At 38.4% G+C, this 20,931-nt stretch overlaps 1 protein-coding gene across 1 annotated transcript in view; it reads right to left on the bottom strand.

Moving 5' to 3' along the window:
* Positions 1–20,931, bottom strand: part of PHEX (phosphate regulating endopeptidase X-linked) — a 224,096-nt gene that overhangs the window by 67,636 nt on the left and 135,529 nt on the right. The window contains exons 13-14 of the mRNA XM_007991285.3: positions 15,652–15,729; positions 5,786–5,889 (exon numbers count right to left, since the gene is read on the bottom strand). Of these exons, the coding sequence (XP_007989476.1) occupies positions 5,786–5,889; positions 15,652–15,729 (182 nt within the window). The remainder of the gene's footprint in view (positions 1–5,785; positions 5,890–15,651; positions 15,730–20,931) is intronic.

Here is a 20,931-nt window from a genome sequence, read left to right on the forward strand (position 1 = left end):
AAAATTTAATATTTAAAAACTGCTAGAGCTTGGCATTAAGTAGAGCAGGCACTATGGCCTTTTTGCCTGAGACTACTCCTGTCCCTCCTAGCTCATTGAGACCTTAGATTTGTCAGAAAAAGGCTGGCTGGGAAATCGGCAGCTTTGCTGCCCCAGTGGGTAGACTCAACTGGGGGTGGGAGTGAAAAGCCACAGCTTTGTCAGATAAAATTGGCCAACATAGAGGATGAAGTAGAGCAAGAAGGTTGAAGAGAAACCTCCAGCAAGTGTCCTCCCTGCAGGAACACCAAACTGAACAACTAGCCACACAAATACACGCACGCATGCGCGCGTGCGCGCGCACACACACACACACACACACACACACACGGCATCTTCATAAGAACCAAAATCCAGGTGAACAATCACAATACCTGGTTTTAACATCACATCAAGGAAAGAGGCACTGAAAAGGGTAAGAAAGCCAGTCCTGAACTGCCTACACCACCCTTCCCTTATTCCCTGGCAGCAGCAACATGGGCACAGAGAGAAAAATCTGTGTGCTTGGGGGAAGGAGAGCACAGTGATTGTGGGACTTTGCACTGGAACTCAGTGTTGTCCTATCGCAGTGGGAAGAAACACAGGGCATATGATCATGTAAACTGATGCTAAAGAAGCATTTAATAAAATTCAACATCGTTTCAGGATAAAAACCCTGAAAAAACTGGGTATGGAAGGAATATACCTCAACACAGTAATAGCCATATATGACAGAGCCACAGCTAGTATCACACTGAATGGGGAAAAACTGAAAGCCTTTCCTCTAAGATCTAGACAAGACAAGGAGGCCCACTTTTACCACTGTTATTCAACATAGTACTAGAAGTCCTAGCCAGAGTAATCAGACAACAGAAAGAAATAAGGGGCATCCAAATTAGAAAGAAAGAAGTTGGCCGGGCATAGTGGCTCACGCCTGTAATCCCAGCACTTTGGGAGGCCGAGGTGGGTGGATCACGAGGTCAGGAGATCGAGACCATCCTGGCTAACACGGTGAAACCCCGTCTCTACTAAAAATAATAATAATAATATATATATATATATACAAAAAATTAGCTGGGCGTGGTGGCAGGTGCCTGTAGTCCCAGCTACTGGGGAGGCTGAGGCAGGAGAATGGCGTGAACCTGGGAGGCGGAGCTTGCAGTGATCAGAGACCGTGCGCCACTGCACTCCAGTCTGGGGACAGAGCAAGACTCTGTCTCAAAAAAAAAAAAAAGAAAGAAAAGAAAGAAAGAAGTCGAATTACCCCTGTTTGTAGACAATATGATCTTATATTTGGAAAAATCTAAAGACTCCACCAAAAAACTATTAAAATGATAAACAAATTGAGTAAAGTTGCAGGATACAAAATCAACATACAAATATCAGTAGCATTTCTATATTCTAAGAGAAAGCAATCTGTAAAAGAAGTCAAGAAAATAATCTCATTTACAATAGCTGCAAATGAAATAAAATACCTAGGAATAAACTTAGCCAAAGAAGTGAAAGGTCTCTACAATGAAAACTATAAACACGTTGATGCAAGAAATTGAAGAAGACACAAAAAAGTAAAGCTATTCCATGTTAATGGATTAGAAGAATCAATACTGTGAAAATGCCCATAGTACCAAAAGCAATCTACAGATTCACTGTAATCCCCATCAAAGTATCAATGACGTTCTTCACAGAAATAGAAAAAAAAATCCTAAAATTTATATGGAACCACAAAAGATCCAGAATAGCCAATGTTATCCTAAGCAAAAACAACAAAACTGGAGGAATCACATTACTTGACTTCAAATTATACTACAGAGCTATAGTAACCAAAATAGCATGATATTGGCATAAAAACAGACACATAGACACAAAGATCTGAATAGACATTTCTCAAATGAAGACATACAAAAGGCAAACAGGTATATGAAAAGGTGCACAACATCAATGATTATCAGAGAAATGCAAATCAAAAATTACAATGAGATATCATCTTACTCCAGTGAAAATGACTTTTATTCAAAGGACAGGAAAAAACAAATTCTGGTGAGGCTGTTGAGAAAAGAGAACCCTCAATACTCTGTTAGAGGGAATGTAAATTAGTACAACCACTATGGAGAACAGTTTGGAGGTTCCTCAAACAACTAAAAATAGGGCTACCTTACAGTCCAGCAATCCCACTACTGGGTATATACCTAAAAGAAAGAAAATCAGTATATCAAAGAGACATCTGCTCTCCCATGTTTATTGTAGAACTGTTTACAATAGCCAAGATTTAGAAGCAACCTGTGTGTTCATCAACAGACAAATGGATAAAGAAAATGTCGTACGTATATAAAATAGAGTACTATTAAGCCACAAAAAAGAATGAAATCTTGTCATTTACAACAACATGGATGAAACTAGAGAATATTAAGTGAAATAAGCCAGCCCCAGAAAAACAAACTTCACATGTTCTCACTTATTTGTGGGAACTAAAAATTAAAACAATTGAACTCATGTAGATAGAGAGCAGAATGAGGCTGAGAAGGGTACTGGGTCGAGGTAAGTGGGGATGGTTAATGGGTACAAAAATATAGTTAGATAGAATGAATAAGATCTAGTGTTTGACTGCATAACAGGGTGACTACAGTCAACAATTTATTATAGATTTAAAAATAACAATAAGTGTATAATTGGACTGTTTGTAACATCAAGAAAGGATAAATGCTTGAGGCTATGGATATCCCATTTACCCTGATGTGGTTATTACACATTCTATGCCTGTATTGAAATATCTTATGTACCTCATAAATCTGTACACCCACTAGGTACCCGCAATTTTTTTTTAAAAATTTTTGAATGACCAACTTAGTAAAAAACCAATGAGGAAAACCCAGTCAGAAATTTAAAAGAGAGATCCTGTAACTGACATAGTAATAGAAGAGCTGAATAAGTACTCCATACATCCCTGGCTGACTGGGAAACTAGGCACATGTGCAGGGAAGACCAGTGAGGGCCTGGTGGAAGGTGAAATTGAAGGTGGACTGAAAACTGGCTGTAATTTTGAAGGTGCTCCCAACCCACACACAGAGCAACTGGCAGAGGGTAGAAACCCTATAGACTCAAGGTGTTTGAGCACAAGCTCTGACCTAATCACTGAGCACTGAGCTATGTAGACACAGGGACAACCATTAGGAAGTGAGGCTAAAACCTACAAATAAGAGTTAAAAAACTGAGCAGAGACATCGACAGCTGCATACTACAGAGAAGATCCATTCTGCAGTATAAGTTAGGACAGTTACTTTTTTTTAAGCCCCCAGAAAAATAAATCAGAATCCAGAGTTGCTACAACATACTATCTAAACTGTCATTAGCAACAACAAAAAAATGTTATGCAAAGGAAAAACTGTTTAAAAAAAAAAAAGCAATCAATAGAAACTAACTCCAGTTAGTTTGATTCCAGGTATTAGATTTAGCAAAGACTTGAAAGTGGCTATTATAGATGACTTTAAAGAATTAAAACAAATTTTATTAAAAGAATAAATAGAAAAATATGATGACAATGACTTAACAAAGAATTACAACAGAGAAATAGAAACTATAAAAAACAAATGGAAATTCTGGAGTTGTCAGCCATAACAAGGAATGAAATAATGGCATTCACAGCAACCTGGATGGAATTGGAGACCATTATCTTATGTAACTCAGGAATGGAAAACCAAATATTATATGTTCTCACTCCTAAGAGGGAGCTAAGCTATGAGGACACAAAGGGGTAAGAATGATACAATGGACTTTGGAGACCTGGGGAAAAGAGTGGGAGGGGGATGAGGAATAAAATACTACACACTAATACAGTGTACATGTAGACTGCTCAGGTGATGGGTGCACTGAAATCTCAGAAATCGCCACTAAAGAACTTATTCATGTAACCAACTACCACTTGTTCCCCCATGTAGGGAGACCCCCTGAAACTATTGCTATGGAATAAAAGATGAAATGCTCCTGATTATTGTAAATATAAAATTGCATACAGGATTGTGTAAAGACAATGGCAGGTTGGACTGCCAGAATGAGCCAACAGTGTATGATGTGCTTCCCCCTGCAGAGAGCCTATGAATGGATATGTAGTCAGGGAGGTTTCACATCACCAAGATTCCTATCCCAGAAAAGCAGATGTTCATAACTCTGGGAATGGAATGTGACCCTCGTGGAGAGCCTATAAATGGATGCATGGGGGGCGCCTGTCCACATGGATAAGATAGGGCTATAAACGCCCTCATCTTGCTGCGGCTCTTCTAGGCCTCTTTAGGGTTAAGACATACTCCCTTCTGAGAAATTCTGGTCTAACCGGTTGTCTAACTTCACATCCTGTCTCTATGAATTGTTTGTAACCAGCCTTTGCTGTAACTGTTACTGCTGATTAATATCTTGCTAATCATAGGTTATGGAAAGACTGTGTTTCTGTTTTAAGGCTCTGTTAGAAATTACTGATGCACACACTATACTGTAAATTCTTATCTCTGTATACTGTACTTCTGCATACAGATGTTACGTTAAAGAATTACTTCATCCCCATGTGACCATCTCACCTCATAATCAAATGACCCTAAATCCCTCACCAACCTACCCCCGCCCTCACTAAACTTAATAATAAATGCTGGCATATCCAGTGCATTGTTGGCACCGCGGGACCAGAAGGTAGTAACCCCCCTGGACCCAGCTTTCACTATCTTGTGTGTGTCTATTATTTCTCAACCTGCTGATCCCGCCTGAAAAGAGAGAGCCCCGTTGCATTGTGGGCTGCTGGCCAGATCCCGCAATAACCCCAAAACCTATTGAAATAAAAACTAAGTTTAAAAATAATAATACAATTAAATTAAAAAAGAAATTCTGGAGTTGAAAACAGATCAATAGACATCATCCAATCTGGAGAACAGAGAGAAAAAAAGCATTGGAGAAGTGGGCCTTAGCACAACAGAATCCAGTCCCAGCAGACAGAACAAAACGTGATCCAAACCTAAGCTGAAGAATTTCTCAGTTGTAAGCCTTTTATTTTCCTGTAAAATGGGGATAACAGTATCTATACCATGCCAAATTCCTATGAGGATAAAATGAATTAAAAATTGTAAAGCACTTTCTGGTACGATGTAAACAAATAATAATTGTTAGCTGCTACCATCATCATTGTCATCATCACTGACATTTTGCTAAGGGAAGAAATCATAGCTGGTGGGCCCTGGGCCTAAAAGTACCTAAGGAAACCCTCCTATCTGTAGGAAAAACTCCTATAGGCAGCTGAGAGGAAGGCAAATAAACCATAACTGCTATTAGATAAAAACAATATAGCTATCAGTTCTTTGATAGGCATTACCTCAACAAATATTTTCTAGTTGCTTCTACACATTTACTTTGACGTTTCTAATCATAGGGGTTTTTTAAGTATTTATTCTTTAAGATCTTCGAAAGTTACTACATGAATGTAAAAATCCAGAGAAATTTTTCCCTCTCTATATATTCATAACTAGATCTAGAAATAACTTTAATGTTTGCATCCTAATAAGCCTTCTCTTGATATGTGTTGATGCTAGAAATGGGGGACCTGTAATTAGACTTAAGATCTGAATCACATAATATAAAAAATAAGAGTTGGCAAAACATGACACAGATTTTGCTAAAACAAGTTAACTGGCAAGCCAGCTACTCTGACTTGAGGGGAATTACAAAGTTTAATCTAAAGAGACTCCGCTTCTCACCAATGTATTTATCTATTTAACTTTTTTTTAATACTCACTCTGTTTTTGGAACGGCTTTTCTTAGCCAGAAGAAATCAGACTGTGCTAAATACTTGCGAGTTTGTAGGACGTTGCCAAAGTAGTCGGATTCTGAAAACTTGATCTGAATAAAACAAACCACAACATCATTGTTCTAAGTAAAGATAAAAGATGGCTCTAAAAACATTCTTCAGCATAGGAAGGAGCAACTAGCAGAGAAGCTGCAGCAGTCACAGCCTCTCTCCGCTATCATCAGTTGACCCAGAATTCACAAAGCCATGAAATTTAGTCTCAGTGATTTTCTTTTAACGTAAAAACTTCAAAAATCAATACAGTCATTTCTGGATCACAGTAAAAACACAAGAGAAGCTGCAGTCATTTACAATGCATTCCATTTACATTCTAATTGAAAAATCTACTTTAACCTTTACAAAACATATTATCTTTGGTTTGAAATTTCTTGGCTCACGAGTCCTTGATCCTTTTTAAAATGTGTACTTTATTTATTTGTCACATAAGTTTTTTTTAGTAACATGCAGTTTAGTTGGCTGAAAACTCATTTAGCTTATAGACAATGATTTAGTCAAATAATTGGTAGTTGTTCATAAAGGAAAAAAATAAATGTGATTCAGGGACCTATTTTCTACCATAAGCACAATGAAGTCACCAGAATAATTATTAATAGAATGTATCTGTTAACACTCAAAAAGTCTCTGGTCACTAAATATTAATGAAATTACAGAGGCAAATCATAGATTATAGCTTGCATGGGAACACCGGAAGTTGGTAGCAGCTCACAACAATGTTGTCTATTAAGACAGGGAAACAGATATAATTGATTTTTTCATTCCTTTTCTGGTTTTGGAAGGAGAATGGCAGACAGTTTCCATTCTATAGGCACTCCATCTACAAAACTAGCAATACCTAACCTAGCTATTTATTGTAAATAAGATCTGTGGAGCTGTTAATGTAGTTGTTTGTAGTGACCTCCAGTGCTTTGGTTTTTAAATATATTACTATGGAAATTAAGAAAAATGCACATTTGAATAAGGAAATAACCAAAGGTAACCAAATTCTTATTAACTGTAATTTTTATAACTTTAATAGTCTTTTAAAAGCAAAAAGTAAAATATGCATGTAAATGAAACCCACAGGCATTACATTATAGATATGAATGTATATATGCAATTTGATGGTAATAGGCTTGACAGTCACCTATTTGTGGACCAATGTCTGGCTCACATTTAGCTCCTCCCTAACACAGAGTGGGTACTCATGTCTGTGGAGAAGTTTTTGTTAACGAGTCATCTTAACAATCTTTCCAGGAGACCAAGCCAAAATATAAAGGAAGGAGTAGAATAACCGAAGGCACATGGACAAAGGCAGAAATAAAAGTATTGATTCCTGGCATCGTTTGTGTTCTGCTTGGCCAACAAATTATAAAGCTATGACTTTAAATTGTACCTCAAACTGCTTGCACGGAGAAGAGGGGCTGATAACAAATTGTGGTATATTCACATAATGAAAGGCAATACAACAGTTTAAATGATTGTTCTGTATGCATGAACATGAAATAATCTTAAAAATTATGCAGAGTGAATAAGGTAAGTTATATCTATGAGGAAATTTAAAGTTTTTAAACATGGAAAACAACACTGTATGCTGTTTATGGACATGTGCCTATGTAGCAAAAGCATAAAGAAAGGCATGGGAACAACAATAAGAAGACTGAACTCAAGGTAGTGTTTATATGCAGAGATGGAGATAGACACAGAGGAAGGAGATTAGATCAAGGAAGATTACAGACAGAATTTCAAACGCATCTCTTTCATTCATTTAAAATGTGTGTGTGCATGTACAAAGCTAATATGGCAGTATGTTTAATATGTGCTAAAATAGATGTGTTCAAATTTTTACTCATGTGTTCAAATTTTTATATATATATATATATAATTTTTTTTTTTTTTGAGACAGAGTCTCACTCTGTCACCCTTGGACACCTAGAGTGCAGAGATGAAATCTCAGCTCACTGAAACCTCCACCTCCACCTCCCAGGTTCATTCGAGTCTTGTGCCTCAGCCTCCTGAGTAGCTGGTATTACAGACATGCACCACCATGCCCAGCTAATTTTTATATTTTTAGTAGAGATGGGGTCTTGCCATGTTGGCCAGGCTGGCCTTGAATTCCTGGACTCAAGTGATCCGCCCGCCTTGGCCTCCCAAAATGCTGGGATTACAGGTGTGGGCCACCACGCTGGCCAAAATCTTATAATTGATTGTATTTTAAGATAAAGGTTTATTTTAGCCTGAGAAGAAACGGAGTAAGCACCTTGTTATAGAAAGCAACCTTACTAGCAATCCTAAGACATTCCCAGATCATATGGTTAAAAGATGTGTCCACTGTTCAACCCTTTGCCTTTTTCAGCTTTTGTTTCCAAGATAGCTCTACCAAAACCTTCAGAATATGATTGTAACTGATAGAAAATTCAGGTATGTTCTCAGCTTCAGAACACATTCTGGGAAATTCTCTCAGAGGAATTTCCTTCGAAAATATTGACTTTTTAAAAATAATATAAGTGGGGTCAGTTTTTGCTTTTAGAAAGCTTGCTAATTGTGATACTTTCATTACTGGTCCATCTGAAAAACAAAATCCCTTGACATTCAGGTTGGTCTACAGACATTAAACAGAAAGCCATCTCAAAACTTTCTAAAGGGCCAGGCGCAGTGACTCACACCTATAATCTCAACACTTCGGGAGGCTGAGGCTGGCGGATCACTTGAGGTCAGGAGTTCGAGGCCAGCCTGGCCAACCCCTACTAAAAATATGAAAATTCACCAGGTGTGGTGGCACATGCCTGTAATCCCAGCTACTCGGGAGAATGAGGCAGAAGAATCACTTGAACCCGGGAGGCGGAGGTTGCAGTGAGCCGAGATCTTGCCACTGCACTCCAGCCTGGGCGATAAAGCGAGACTCTGTCTTTAAAAAAAAAAAAAAAAAAAAAAAAAAAAAAAAAAAAACTTGTAAAGAAGAAAAGGGTCCCAAGCCTAAAAATACTTTAGATAAGTAAGGACCTACCAGAACCCTGAAAATAATTGGGGGAAACAAAACTCAGAGGTAATTAATTACAATTTGCCATAGCTTATCCATGTTTAGAAAGATAATTTAAAAATTGTTTTCATTATTAAGTTGAGAGTATTAGCCTGGTTTAATTATCTATTCCATTTATTTAATGGAAATCACAAGTAATAGAGGACAGGTCTTACTTTTTTTCCTTGAGACAGGTTAAGTGTTTGGGGATAGGCAGGGGCCAGTCACTGTTATTCACATATGATAGATGGGAAACAGGGCTAAGGAGATTATGGAATTTGGCAAAGCTACACTGTCCAAGTCATTTGGCTCTGACTCCAATGTTATTTTCATTGGTCTTAATAAGTAAACCAATGATTCAAGGACAAACTAAGATTGAGGATGGGAGTAGAAGCAGTGATTAAATAAATCATGACACAACTTACTTGAAATCCTATACAACTGTTAAAATAATGGTAACAAAGGCTATAAAGACAGTAACAAAACAATATGTTAACTGTAAAGGCTGGTATACCAAATTATATATAAACATCAATTATAGCTGTACAGAAATAAACAAATTAATAAACTGTAACAGAAGTATATATTATGTAGCAATATTATGAGTGTGTTGTCTCTATTTCCCAAATTTTCTGCCAAAACCTTCAGAATATGATTGTAACTGATAGAAAATTCAGATATGTTATTGGGCTCAGAATACTTTCTGGGAAATTTTCTCAGAGGAATTTCCTTCAAAAATATTAACTTTTAAAACATATTATCAGTGGGATCAGTTTTTACTTTTAGAAGACTTGCTAATTGCAATAATATTTTGATAATTTTAAATATTTCAAAAGGCCCTTGGATGAGAAAAAGAATTGAAGCCCAGCAACTATTAAGAAAGATCTGTTTGTTGTAGAAGTAGAAACAAGAATGAATTCACATGAATATTTTAAAGCCGCTTGTAATCTCCAAAATGAAAAAATTAAATTCGGCAAGAGACAATACTTGGCTCAAAAGCCTCTTGTCCTCTCAGTTACTGGAAAAAGTCTAGGTCAAGTTGATCACTTTCAATCAATTCCATCTCTTGACTTTTCGATAGCGTGACCTTTGGGAAATTAATTGGGACTCTTGTGTCATTTCCTAGGAATAGCTGTCCTGATCATAAAATTCAGCAGAGCCTACATTTCTCTTCTTGAATATCCTATCCCAGATCCACAGACTAAATGGAAGAATAAAGTTATTACCACCACTACCACCCCAAAGATGGGGAACCTGTAAGCGCAAAACAAGGAAACATGTTCAGCTTTCCTGTAGCATAAGTACATGTTTATAAGACAGTACATAGGAATGCAAATGATCTGTAGTATAGCCCTCGGCCTACATGTAAGAATAGACAGATGAAAAATACTGAAGCACTAATTGTGGTACTTTCCTTAGTGTGCCAGTAGGATGTGTAAATTCTAGGACACCTTTCATTTAATTTAAATCCATTTAAAGATACTCAGAGATATATCCAAATATCTATTAGAAAGATTTTGTGTTAGGCAACCAAAGGATTTTCTGAATACTTAATGGAATTCGTATTTCATATCTACATGTTCCCTTATTCAAACAACAAATCAATATGCAAGATGGGTGTGTTTAGACAGCTTTGCCCAAAAGTAATGTGTGTCTGTACATGTAGACATACTTATTATGTTGGTGCAAAAGTAAGTGCAGTTTTTGGCATTAAAAATAATGACAAAAACCACAATTACTTTTGCACCAACCTAATATATACTGGGGTGATGTTCAAAATGTTTAATAATCCACATATACAGTGTACCATGGAGGATGCAATTCCCACAAACAGCTATGTGAAGGTGGGTCTGAGGGAGTTCCAGCCAGCACACTAGCACTGGAACCAGATGTCCCACCTCCACACTGGGGCTGGTCTTGGTCTGCTCTGATGAGTGGAACAGTCTGGATAAAGGCCAATGTGAGAGAGTTACAGAGGTCTGGCTGGAAGGCTGGGGGACACCAGGGTGCCCCACCTTCAATGCCCACCCTTAGCTCTCCAGTGCCACGATGTCCAGGGGTCCCTTGAAAGAGCTGAGTGCAATGTTTTGTGTTTGTTAACAAATAGTAAATATTTTAATATTTTAACAACCTCTTTTTCTGCAGCATTCCATCTGAATATCACCTCACTCTTGCATAGTAGCACTGTCTGTCATGTACACACACACATACACACACATACACACACGCACATACACACTAGCGTTTCACTGGCCAAAGCAGACCAGACCCACCCCAGAGATTCTTACATAGGTTCACATATCTGCATATCCCTATATGCACATTATATGTATATATGTATCACTCACCAGAAACTTTGGCCTCTGAAAAATTTCTCATTTCCAATTCTCCTAAGTAAATGGAGGCCAGCCATGATTCTGACTTTAGTCCTTACTGCAATTCTCCATTGACTTTCACAAGAATGAGTAATGTCCTTAATTGTGCTGGTTATTTACCTATAGTTTTTCAGCTACGTGTTGCCTACCCTTTCACTCTGTTCCGTAATGCTGGGGACTGGAAATCTGAAAACTGTTTCCCAAGCTCCTTTGCCAATTACTTTCCTGCAAATAGGAGGCGCTAGAGGAAATCAGTGGGTTGCAGGAGAGAAAAGGGTGCTGTGTTGCCGCCTCTCTCTCTCCCCATCTACTCCCTCCCTTTTCTTTTTCTGACAATGAATCTGGAAGAATCTTTAGTTCCTCCTCCAAAGCTCAGCTCTGGAGTGGCAGTTCTCCTCTACTCTCCTAAGTGACGGTACCATCACCTCCTCCCTTCTGTGACCCTAGACACAGGAGTAGCAGCTGCTTTCTAAAGTTACTAATCTGTGGTTTATCTCATTTTTCCCTCTTCTTGCCTTCCAACATATTTCATGTATTAAACTCACTGTTTAAAATACCTAGTGTGCTTTTTGCTTTCCTTGCTAATATTGAAATATTTCCAAAATTGGTAGAAACTCACTGCTTGAATCTATTTCTATTAAGAATCAACGAAATGGAATACTTTATTAGGCTGATTTGAAAATGGGCCGATGCCTACCTATTTAGGCTAATAGGCTTTCCTGCATGTTGATGGGGATTCAAATAAAGGGCATTTTATTTCTTCTTGTTCTTTTCCAAAACTACAGGATTGTTATTCAGAAATGCTTTGCTGAATACCTCAGTTTACCTTGTCATCCTTAAAGAAAAAAATTTGATTCTTTTGCATATTTACCTCTTAATTCTATCTCATTTGCTTTTATTTCCACATGAGCCCAACTTCCATTTTCAGCATTTTTCCTTGACCTTCATCTGATCCATCAGGTAATTTCGCTCCTCTTTCCTTTTGCATTTGTGCCTGATGAATCATATCTCCACCTGTCTCCAATGCAGCATGCTGTTTTTCATTTGTAACAGCCTCTCATGCTCAGAGCTCGTATTACCAGAAATTTCTCACAGGAGTCTTTATCCACATGTTTCTTAAAACTGAAAACAGTCTCATTGTGTACCAGGAATACTTTAGTCTTTTTGCCATTGCCCTCAGTGACAATACTGCAATGTCATCCTTTACCTTTTAGGGTGGGTTTTATTCATTTCATCTATCAGTGATATGATCTGGCTCTGTGAGAGTCACGGGAGTAGCACAGCTGCTACTCCTGTGTCTAGGGTGACAAAAGGGAGGAGGTGATGGTACCGTCACTTAGAAGAGTAGAGGAGAACTGCCACTCCAGAGCTGAGCTTTGGAGGAGGGACTGAAGCCATTGTCAGAAAAAGAAAAGGGCAGGGATTGAGGGGGAGAGAAAGTGAGAGAGCCCAAATCTCTGTAATCCCCATATGTCAAGGAAGGGAGGTGAATGAATCATGGGGGCAGTTTCTCCCATGCTGTTCTCATGATAGCGAGTTCTCACGAGTTCTGACGGTTTTTAAAGTGGCAGTTTTTTCCTGAATTATTCTTCCCTCCTGCCGCCTTGTGAAGAAGGTGCCTGTTTCCCCTTCACTTTCTGCCATGACTGTAGGTTTCCTGAGGCCTCCCCAGCCATGTGGAACTGTGAGTCAATTAAACCTCTTTCCTCTGTAAATTATCCAGTCTCAGGTATTTCTTTATAGCAATGTGAAAATGGACTAAAACCATCGGTTTCTGAATACAAATGTCTTTTTACTTCATGTACCTGGAATTTTTTTCACTGTCAGGTTTTTAAACTGTTAAAACTCTTGGGTGTAATTGTGTCTGCTTTGGCAATGAGTCAGATGAAAGCCATTTCTTCAAAGAAGTGATTAAAAATCTTGGTGTGTAACCGCTTCAGTTCAGGCCCCAGAGAAACAAAGAAGCATAGCCAACATGGCATCCTGTTTGGCATCTGGTTTCTTTTCACAAAAGATATTGCATTCAATGGATCCTTAAATTTGGGGCTCTCAACTTAGCAACAGAATGCCAACAAAACTTGATCAACTAAATATTGTGAGTAAGCCTTAAGTGCTACCTTATTCGATTAAAGCTTGAGACTGCTCCATCTGTATACCCTTTTAAATCAAGTTGAGGGACCTGGACAGTGTATGAGTTAATTCATGAGGACTTTTTCAAACCAAAATGTCCACTACCACAAGTGTGAATTGAGGATGTCATAGCTAACACTTACATTGTGCTGATTGTATGCTCGGGTTCATTCTAAACACTTTAAATATGTTAACTGATTTGATCCTCCCAGAAATGCTATATGGGAGGGATTTGTATCACCTTCATTCTTCAGATGAAGAAAGGCACAGAGAGGATACATAACCTACCCTAGGTAACACGGTAGTACATGGTAGACTGGGGGTTTTACTCCAGGTACTTTGACTCTAGGGTCCCTATTTATAACCTCTACACCAAACTGTCTCTCAAACCTTCTCATCCACATCCTGACTCAGAATATGCACCAATTGTATGGAGTTACCCACGTTCTCCTGCTAAGGTACTTTGTGCCCTGGTGATATTCTTCTTATAGCAACAGCAGGTTAACCTGTGGTTTATCTATTTTCCCTTTTCTTGCCTTCCAACCTATTTCCCGTATTAAACTCCCTGTTTAAAATACCCAGTGTGCTTTTTGCTTTCCTGTAAATTCACGCTGCAGTCTATTTCTATTAAGGATCAATGAAATGGAATATTTTATAAGGCTGATTTGAAAATGGGCCACAAATGGTCCATATTAAAGCTCCCCTTTATAGGGAGTAGGCTATATTCTGTGTCAGAGTATTATGCCAGGTGCTTTTACGTTTATATAATCTCATCTCATCTTCCCAACAATACTAAGACTTGATTATGATATTTCCAGTAGCCAGATAACCAAAGGAAGGCTAACTGAAGTTAAGTAACCTACACAGGATGAAACAGCTAGTCAGTGGAAGAAGCAGAATTCAAACCCAGGCCCATGATACTGGAGCCTGTGCTCTTAACCGTTTGATAATATGGCCTTCCCTCTGCTCTTCTTCCAACAGCTCTGGTCACACTGCCCCCACCAAGTCTCCACCCTGGGGCTTCTGTTCCTCCAGCACAGCTGCCTGAAAAGGACCCTCAAGAACCCCTTCTCTGATTACAGGCAGAGCTTCCGGAGCCCAGATTTCAGTCCTGGCTCTGAAACTCTGTGTGCAACTGAGGAGCTCACTTAAATTATTGAGTCTCTATGTCCTTTTCTGCAAAATGGGAATGAACATCATCTATTTCACAGAATCACTGAAGGAATTAAAAGTTAATGTACATGAATATGTCAAGTGCTTCAATATTTTTAGTTATGATAATAATAATGGAATTTTCAGCATCATCAAAACAGTGTATAATAAGATAGACTGTCTGAGTTTTAGGATGCTATGAGGTATAATTATTTTCTTCCAGAGCAACTGTATCAATATTTTGGGAGGCTATATCTTAGAGCCCAATGGAGAAAGATTCTAATTAATGCTTTCTCTCACTTTTGAATAGTCTTGTAAAATTTTGATGCTCGTCTCCAAAGCTGGGATTGCTTTCAGATATGCCACTTGTTGAGCCACAGTTTCAGGAAAGAGCTATACCTCAGAAGCATAGTTACTTAAAGAATTTCAAAAGACTACGTTTTCAAGACAATCTAGTGAATGGTAAAAACAGGTTTTTTTAATGAGGAAGAAAAATCGTTTATCAGAACTATTTGTAGGAGAGGAAATAACAGTCATTGTGATTAGAAAGGCCTATAATTAATATACCTACCAGAAAATACATGTCCAAAAATATTGGAATAAAAAAGAATTATGACTATTTTTCATCAGTAACTTACTGCAAATACACAATCCAATTCACAATAAATTACAGAGTCATATGTATATGCACTTAATTTGCCAAAACACTCATAAAGTTTAATGAAGTTAAGTCCCAGTAGGCAGATTTATTACTATTCATTTAATATGAATGAAGCAAATAAAAAGTGTTTAACAACAAACATGATGCATTTGCCATTAGAACATGCTCACTAATTGTAAAATACTCAATTTGCTTAATTCTTTCTTTTATGATCAAATTAGGCCAAACCCAAGTCCATTTGTTTTATGGTACCCACTCAGCTATGCATCGTTTCTGACACTTCCTTTATTTTGAATCTGCCCTAAATCTTATGATCTGCCTGGCATATTCAGGCTCGTATCTAGCCAAGGAATTAATCAAAAGTTGGTGTTTTCTGGCATCACCAGTTTTAATTGCTTGGACTTGGGTTAGTTGAAAGGCACAAGGCCAGTAAAACTTGCCAGGGAAAAAAAAAAAAAAGTACAATAAATATAGCACTTACTGCTTTGAGGTCTTCATTAACATGAGTATCATTCATTATAAAGTCTGGATAGCCAACTTTTGCCAAAACAGCTCTCGCCTATAAAAAGGAAAAAGAAAAATAATGTCAGCGTTTCAGCACTTAAATCATCAATAATCACAAGATGTAGAAATGTGCCCTTCATCTGAAAACTCCATTTACTGAATATCTACTATATGCAAGCCACTGTGAAGGGCAAAAGTAGATAGATATATACTGAAAGACCTCGGTATACTAAAAATGTAGTGAATGTAGCAAATAACTGTCTAGTACAATGTAAACAAAATAAAAATTTTAATAGAAATAGACAATATTGTTCTCAAAGTCCAGAGCAGAGACTGTTTCTGCATGGAGAAAATGCTTAATGGAGAAGGTGACTGAATCGAGTCTTAGAGAATCGTTAGGATTTCAAAATGTAGAGCTAGAAGAACATTCCAGGAGAAGAAACAGGAGCAAAGATGGAGGCAAAAATATGTACAAACCATACATCTGATAAAGGGTTAATATCCAAAATATATTTACAACTCAACTCAATATCAAGAAAGCAAATAACCTGGTTAAAAAATGGGGAAAGGAGGTCGGGCACAGTGGTTCATGCCTGTAATCCCAGAGCTTTGGGAGGCTGAGGCAGGAGGATTGCTTGGGGCCAGGAATTCAAGACCAACCTGGGCAATGCAGTGGGACCCTGTCTCTACAAAAATAAAAAATAAAAATAAGCCGGGCATGGTGGCACCTGCCTATAGTTCCAATTAGTTGGGAGGTTGAGGCAGGAGGATCACTTGAGCCTGGGAGGTAGAGGCTGCAGTGAGCTACGATCACATTACTGCACTCCAGCCTGGGTAACAGAACAAGAACCTGTCTCAAAATAAATAAATAAATAAATAAGTTAAGTAATTAAAAAGGGAAAATAAAATGAAAATACATTTCTCAAAAGAAGACATACAAATGGTCAACATATTTTTTTAATGATCCACATCATTATTCATCAGGGAAATAAAAATTAAAAACACAATGAGATATTACCTATCACCAGTTAGAATGGCAATTATCAACAAGACAAGAGATAATAAGTGTTAGCAAGGGTGTGGAGAAAAGGCAACTCTTGAGCACTGTTGATGGCAATATAATTTGATACAGTCACTGTGAAAAACACTATGGAAGCCAGGCGCGGTGGCTCACGCCTGTAATCCCAGCACTTTGGGAGGCCGAGGCGGGCAGATCACAAGGTCAGGAGATCGAGACCATCCTGGCTAACACGGTGAAACCCCGTCTCTACTAAAAATACAAAAAAACACAGATTACCTGGGCATGGTGGCGAGCACCTGTTGTCCCAGCTACTCAGGAGACTGAGGCAGGAGAATGCCGTGAACCCAGGAGGCGGGGCTTGCAGTGAGCCGAGATCACGCCACTGCACTCCAGCCTGGGCAACAGAGTGAGACTCTGTCTCAAAAAAAAAAAAAAAAAAAGAGAAAAGAAAAACGCTATGGGGGTTCCTCTAAAAATTAAAAATATATCTACCATACGAAGCAGTAATCCTACTTCTGGGGAGATAGCCAAAGGAAATGAAATCAGTACGCTAAAGAGATATCAGCGCCTCCATGTTCACTGAAGCACTATTCAAAATAGCCAAGATATGGAATTAGCCTAAATGTCTATCGACAGAGGAATGGATTAAAAATATAGTATATATACACAATGGAATACTATTCAGCTTTAAAAAAGAAGAAAATCCTGTCACTTGTGACAACGTGGATGAACCTGTAGGACTTCATGCTAAGTGAAATAAGCTAGGCACCAAAGGGCATATACTGCATGATCTCATTCATGTGGAATTTTAAACAGTCAGACTCATAGGAGACAGTAGAGTAGGATGGTGGTTACCAGGGGTAGAGGAATGGGTTAGGGAGTTGGTCAAAAGATACAAAATTTCAGTTAGATAAGAGGAATAAGTTTAGGAGATGTATTGTACAACATAGTGACTATAGTTAATAACAATGTATTGTACACTTGAAAATGGCTAAGGGAGTAGATTTTAAATGTTATCACAAAAATGATAAATATATGAGGTGATGGATATGTTAATTTATCCATTCTCTAATGTATACATGTATCAAAACATGTTGTACATCATATATATATATAATTTTGTCAGTATATATATATAGTCAGCTTAAATACATAAAAATGAAAAAAACTACGAGGAGATAGCAAACACACACGATAATGGCATATTGAAGAGAGGGCGAGTAATTTAATGTAGCAGGACTATAAGTACATGAGGATGGAGAGCAGAAAATAAGGCAGGAAAATTGGCCTGGGGTCAGATCACAGGGATTCCTGAATGCCATGTTAACAAGCCTAAATTTTATTTTACAGCTAAGAGAGAGCTAAATATGTTTAGCATGGGAATAAAAGGAGATGAGTCATGCTTCAGGAAGATTATCTTTGCAACATTGTGAAAGATGGCCAGGATGCCAGGAAGATTGGAGGCAGTGGTCTAGAATAATTTAAGATACATCATAATGTCGTAACCATCATTTAGATAAAGGTACTAATGATCCTCTGTGTTTTATAACAGATAGGGTATAAATAAAGGAAAAACAAACTTAGGCACATATGAAGAACCTCAAGAGCAGAGATTTGCAAAATATGGTCCCTGGGCCAAATCCAGCTACCCTACCCCTGTTTTTATAAATAAAGTTTTATTGGAATATAGCCACACTCATTTGTTTACCTGTCATCTATGGCTGCTTCTGCAGTACAGTTGTAGAGTTGAATAATTGGGTCAGACACCCTGTGGCCCACAAAGCCTCAAATATTTTATCTGGCCCTTTCTAGAAAAAGTTCGTCAACCTTTGCTTTAGAGAAACTTCACAGTTCCATGTGAAAAATTTCTCTCTCCCTTCCCCAGATTCTGGGTTTCATAAAAGCAAAAGACAAGCTTGCAAGTACACTGTCAGGGCGCTGACCAGATTCCGTGGGATCCCTTTTATAACTTCTGTGCCTCCCTCCAGCATCTGTTTTTCTTTTCTAATGGCCAACACCTGAGACTTTTTGAAGGCCTGCCCTAGGAGCTACTAGAGCTCCTTGCCTGCATCAAAAACAGCTAGTTCCTGAGAGTTTATTTGTCTTCTACCCACCCTGCCTGCACCTGCACCTGCACCTCCACCTCTGCATCCGCCCAAGGGGCCCTAAGCAGCAATATGAAAGCACAGCCCCCTTGCCTCAATTCAGGACAAACTCTGAGGTATAATTTGTACTTCCAAAGTTCCCTGCAGGATCAGACTAGTTCTGAGATGTCTCCTGAAATTGGACTCTCACCCCTCCCTGTCTTGCTTCTCCCATTCCCTTACTGATTTCTCTTGGGAGTATTTGTTTAGTAAATCACTTAAACAGGAATTCTCATCTCCAGATCTGCCTCCAGATGACCTAATGTAAGACCTAGGCAACCCCAAACACATTGGTTTTATTCCAGCAAAGCCACAAAGCAAAACCAGTGACCTTTGGATGCTGCTCTTGGCAACGAGTTCTTTCCTTTAGTCCCTTTCAATTTTCCTCACTCAAGAAATAAACAGAATAAGATAGTACAGTTTCCTTATGTTCCTTGAAATAATTCAAATATTAAATATCAGCAGAATCCTGAAACTCAAGACTTAGGATTTTACAAGGGCTGTAGGACATAGTCATAATGGGTTTTGCTGTTTCAGAGACTCAAGTATAGCACAGATCAAATTATACCTTCAAAACCCTGTGAGTTACACACACTAAAAGCTTGATGTGACCCAGATAGCAGATAACTAGAGGTTACAGCTCTACCCCCAACACCAAACTAGTTCGTATGTCTACAGGTTACCTCATTCTGAGATTATTCTATTATTTCCTGCATTGTATTTAACTTTGCACTATATTTTATCAGCTCACTATAAGTCATATGTATAACTATAGCAAGAATTCCAGACAGTTTGAGAGAGAGAGAGAAGAAAAGAAAGAAAAAGAAAGAAAAAGAAAGAAAGAAAGAGAGAAAGAAAGAGAGAGAGAAAGAAAGAAGGAAAGAAAGAGAACGAACGAATGAACAAGCTGAGTCATTCACAATTGTTTTCTGAAGACTGGTCTTTCCAGAGCATGCTGGTGAATTATGCATTGTTTTTTAAACCTCATCTCTGGGACCCCCCCACTGCACCACAGAGCCTCACAGAATATATTACCTTCTGCACCATCTATGCAGGTTATTGAATCCTTTTTTATTATTTATGTAGCATCACCATAACTTGAAGAGAATCAGAACAATCAGAACAGATATAAAGAATCCCTATTTACCTCCCAAAGATACATACCTAGAATAAGGTAATAATACTAGTAGCAACATTGCCAACATCTGACTAGAGTGTTCTTCCTAAAATGTGCTATATACGTATACCTCTATTCAGACTCAAATGTTTTTTTCTGCCACAGACTTCGTTGTCAGTTTCTCCTCATCCTCCATTTTTCCCTGAGAAGCTTCAGAACTACATCTTGCAATATCCCATGGCTCCAGGTTAGGCTGCCAATGAGAAGCACTCATAGGCAATTCCAGAGGTAGAAGAGGAGATGCCATTCATTTGCTGTTGGTAGCCATAGAGAGACACGTGGGCATCTGCAGACAGCAGATACAGCCCTTTTCCAGAAACTTCCAGGCATTCTCCTTAGAAAGACCTCTTCGGTCTACAAGCAGCAGAGATCATTGGCAGACTCTGCCCTTCACTCCCCAGCCCTCGGAGTGGTTGCCTAAGCCTCCAATTCCCTATATTAAATGTCTTGCTGGTTGATATACTTAGAAGAATGTCTGTTTTCCTGAATGAACCCTAAGTAAGGCAAATAGTAATCACATCGCTTTTTAATTTTTCAGAATGGGAGAAGAGAAGCACCAATAGTTTGATGGCTTGAAGGGCAAAGTATTAGTGAGTCAGCTCTGAGATTAATTACCCTATTGGTTACATGGACAAAAAGGAAAGGCAAGTCCCACTGTAAATACTGAGAGAGCAGTGATATAAATATTTAACAGATTGTATATTATATCCTGCAAGAAATATTTCCTAGGCTGTCTGTGGCTGATCAAAAACTCCAGGGCTTTCCATACCCAGTGCATGCATTTTCATGCTTTATTCATACAGACATCTGGAGAGAAGCTGCACTTGACAGCTGGACATCCTTCCTCAATAGAGGAGGTTTACGCAGCTGCTGATCTTCACTACCTCTGTGACCTTAGGGAGAGTACTTAACTTT

Source organism: Chlorocebus sabaeus, chromosome X (genome assembly GCF_047675955.1).
Source record: "Chlorocebus sabaeus isolate Y175 chromosome X, mChlSab1.0.hap1, whole genome shotgun sequence".
Classification (NCBI taxonomy): Eukaryota; Metazoa; Chordata; class Mammalia; order Primates; family Cercopithecidae; genus Chlorocebus; species Chlorocebus sabaeus.